General features: G+C 35.3%; 1 protein-coding gene across 1 annotated transcript; it reads left to right on the top strand.

Moving 5' to 3' along the window:
* The first annotated feature begins 1,488 nt into the window (after positions 1-1,488).
* LOC150035759 (uncharacterized) lies at positions 1,489-1,959 on the top strand. The gene has a single exon (XM_090314417.1). It carries the CDS (start codon positions 1,489-1,491, stop codon positions 1,957-1,959), a length of 471 nt encoding a protein of 156 aa, XP_090170543.1.
* Positions 1,960-2,714: the final 755 nt, after the last annotated feature.

Below are 2,714 nucleotides of genomic sequence, written 5' to 3'. Positions count from 1 at the left end.
TTATATTATAAGTGTTATAATATATTAGTATGCATAATTCAATTACATAAAGCATGTTCATGCATCATATAATATAAAAGTTATAATATTTGTATGCATGCATTATAGCATATCCATGCATCATTTATATTATAAATGTTATAATATAAGGTTGAATGTATGTATGGAATGTATGATATAGTTTAGTTCATTACTTGTTTATATAAAAGTTATATATTAGTAATGAATGAACATTGCATGAAGCATGACACTACCTTAGCAATGTTAACTAGTTTTGATTGTTTCATTTATTATAAGTGTTATAATAAATGAAATTGAAATTAAAATCAATAATAAAGAGTTGCATGAAAACCTTAGGCTTTAATCAATTTTTAAAAGTGTTTTAAAATTTGATTGAGATAGACCTAAGATCACGTTTCTAATAAGATAAGAAATCTAAGTTTAATCTTTTAAATCAGTTTAATAAGACTAAATTGATTACTAATAAAAGATTAAATATATAACAAATATATCTATAAGGGACCTTTTGTCTAAGGCTAGTTCTGGCTAGGTTGGGGTACTTAAGTCGATGGAAATGTCGCACCTCTACCTAGGAACCTACCTGGAAAGGTGAATTAGATAGATTTGTTACATGCATGCAAATTTGATGAAAGTCTGTTAAAGAGTTTAATAAGACTTGAATCAAAGTTGTTTGATCATTAAAAGCAAATGTTGTTTTTTAGCAAATTAAACAAATCACTTAGATAAAACCAGTAGTTGGATTTTCTAAGTTAATGAACCCTAGGTAAAATACTCAGTGGGAGGTAAATGGGTATATAATACTTCACTTTAACCTCTACGTGTATCTCCCTAAAAGTTCACACCGTGAGATCTATCCTCGATCTTAAGGCACCATAGGTGTCCACCTACGGGTGGCATTTGGGTAGGTTAATAACAAGGTGAATGGAGAGAGTGTTCATAGTAAGTGGGAGCGGGACGTGTGACAACATATCTCTCGGTCTCTCTCGTTATGTTGGATAAAGTTTTGTGCATCGCCTCGTGGTATCGTGGGTGTCCCCTTAAAGGATGGCAGTTTTGCACAACTCTTTATTTGATCTCTAAAAATGGATAGGGTTGCTTAAGTCTCTTGTCCTAATCAGCTTTTCCCTAAGATTGGCTCATTAGGGCAAGACTCTAGGATCTAAAATAAGGGGTTATACTTACACAGAATTGTTAAGGATGTTAACAAATTCTGGACCGAACAATGGTGACTGTTAAATTCAGTTACAATGAGTTGTTTCTATCTAATGGTTGAGAATCTCGCATTTCAGTGAAGGGTCACTTGATCACCCTACAGTGACTTTTGTCCTACCTCACTGAAGCATCATTGCAAAATAGATGTAACTTAGGGTACACTAGACTATTGTGCTAAAACATGATTGGTTTTCTAAAACTGGTTTAATGCAAGTAAATTTAATTAAATTTGTTCATTTTTTCAACAATTTAATTATGGCTACCGCGACTTTGAGTTTGCTTGTCGTCGATAAGTTAACTGGCGAGAATTACGCTAGTTGGAAAAATACAATAAACACAATTTTATTCATCGACGATCTCAGATTAGTCCTCACAGAGGAGTTCCCTCCTATTCCAGCTTCTACTGCACCTCAAAATATTCGAGAGACATACGAGCGATGGACACAGGCGAATGAAAAGGCCCAAACGTACATCTTGGCCAGCCGTAACGAAGTTTTGGCCAAGAAGCATGAGCCCATGGTCATTGCAAGCAAGATCATAAAGTCCTTGAGGGGAATGTTCGGACAACCATCCGCAAAACTCAGGCACGACGCTTTAAAGTACATCTTCAACTCACAGATGCAAGAGGGGTCATCTTTTTGGGAATATGTTCTCAATATAATGATCCACTTCAACGTGACTGAGATGAACGGGTCAGCATCGATTAGGCCAGCTAGGTTAGCATAATTCTGGAATTCTTACCAAATAGCTTCCTTCATTTTCGTAGCAATGTTATTCTTAACATAGTTGACTACACCCTTACAACTCTACTCAACGAGTAGCAGATTTTCCAATCCTTGTTGAAAAGCAAGGAGAAGAAGGGTGAAGTAAATGTTGCTTTTGTTGGGATTGGTGTCCTAATTCTCTCGGTGGTCTTGTAGTTTGTAAACATTTTGTAAACATATTGTTATTAATAAAATAAATGTTATTTTATAAGTATTTACTCAAATCCAATAAATTAAGATCCGTGGTTATTTTATGTAACTTAAACATGTATGTGGAGACATACAAGTGGATCATGCCTTAAGTAATAACCTAAATGGTCTGTAATAGATGGATAAATGGGAGATACCTTATCCTGATGACACTACGGATACGGCCCACTTTGTAGATGAAGTGTTGTAAAGTGCTACAAATGGTCTGATCCTGACCATTCATGTGGAGACATGCGAGCAGGGGTATCCTATACAAAGAGTTTGTATAAAATCAGACACGAGATGATTAGTCTTTTTATATACCACCGTTGATAATTGAGACTTACATTTCACTAAAATGACCATAAGTAACATGACCTTAATCCTAAGTGAGTTGGAAACTCCTACCTATGAGGGCGGTCCTTTGATTTGTATGGATGAGAGTGGCCAGATTGCCAACTCAACAAGCCTACCATTTTGGGGATTCGTCTAATTGGAGAGCTGGGAACTCAACTACAAAAGACGAAA

This window comes from Benincasa hispida, chromosome 6 (genome assembly GCF_027475165.1).
Source record: "Benincasa hispida cultivar pf3 chromosome 6, pf3_genome.v1.1, whole genome shotgun sequence".
In the NCBI taxonomy this organism is placed as follows: Eukaryota; Viridiplantae; Streptophyta; class Magnoliopsida; order Cucurbitales; family Cucurbitaceae; genus Benincasa; species Benincasa hispida.
The sequence above is the reverse complement of the archived record's forward strand: the minus strand, read 5'-3'. Positions and strand labels throughout refer to the sequence as shown.

Excerpts from the sequence above, each read along its gene's own strand:
- LOC150035759 (XM_090314417.1), top strand. The coding sequence starts at position 1,489 with ATGGCTACCGCGACTTTGAGTTTGCTTGTCGTCGATAAGTTAACTGGC.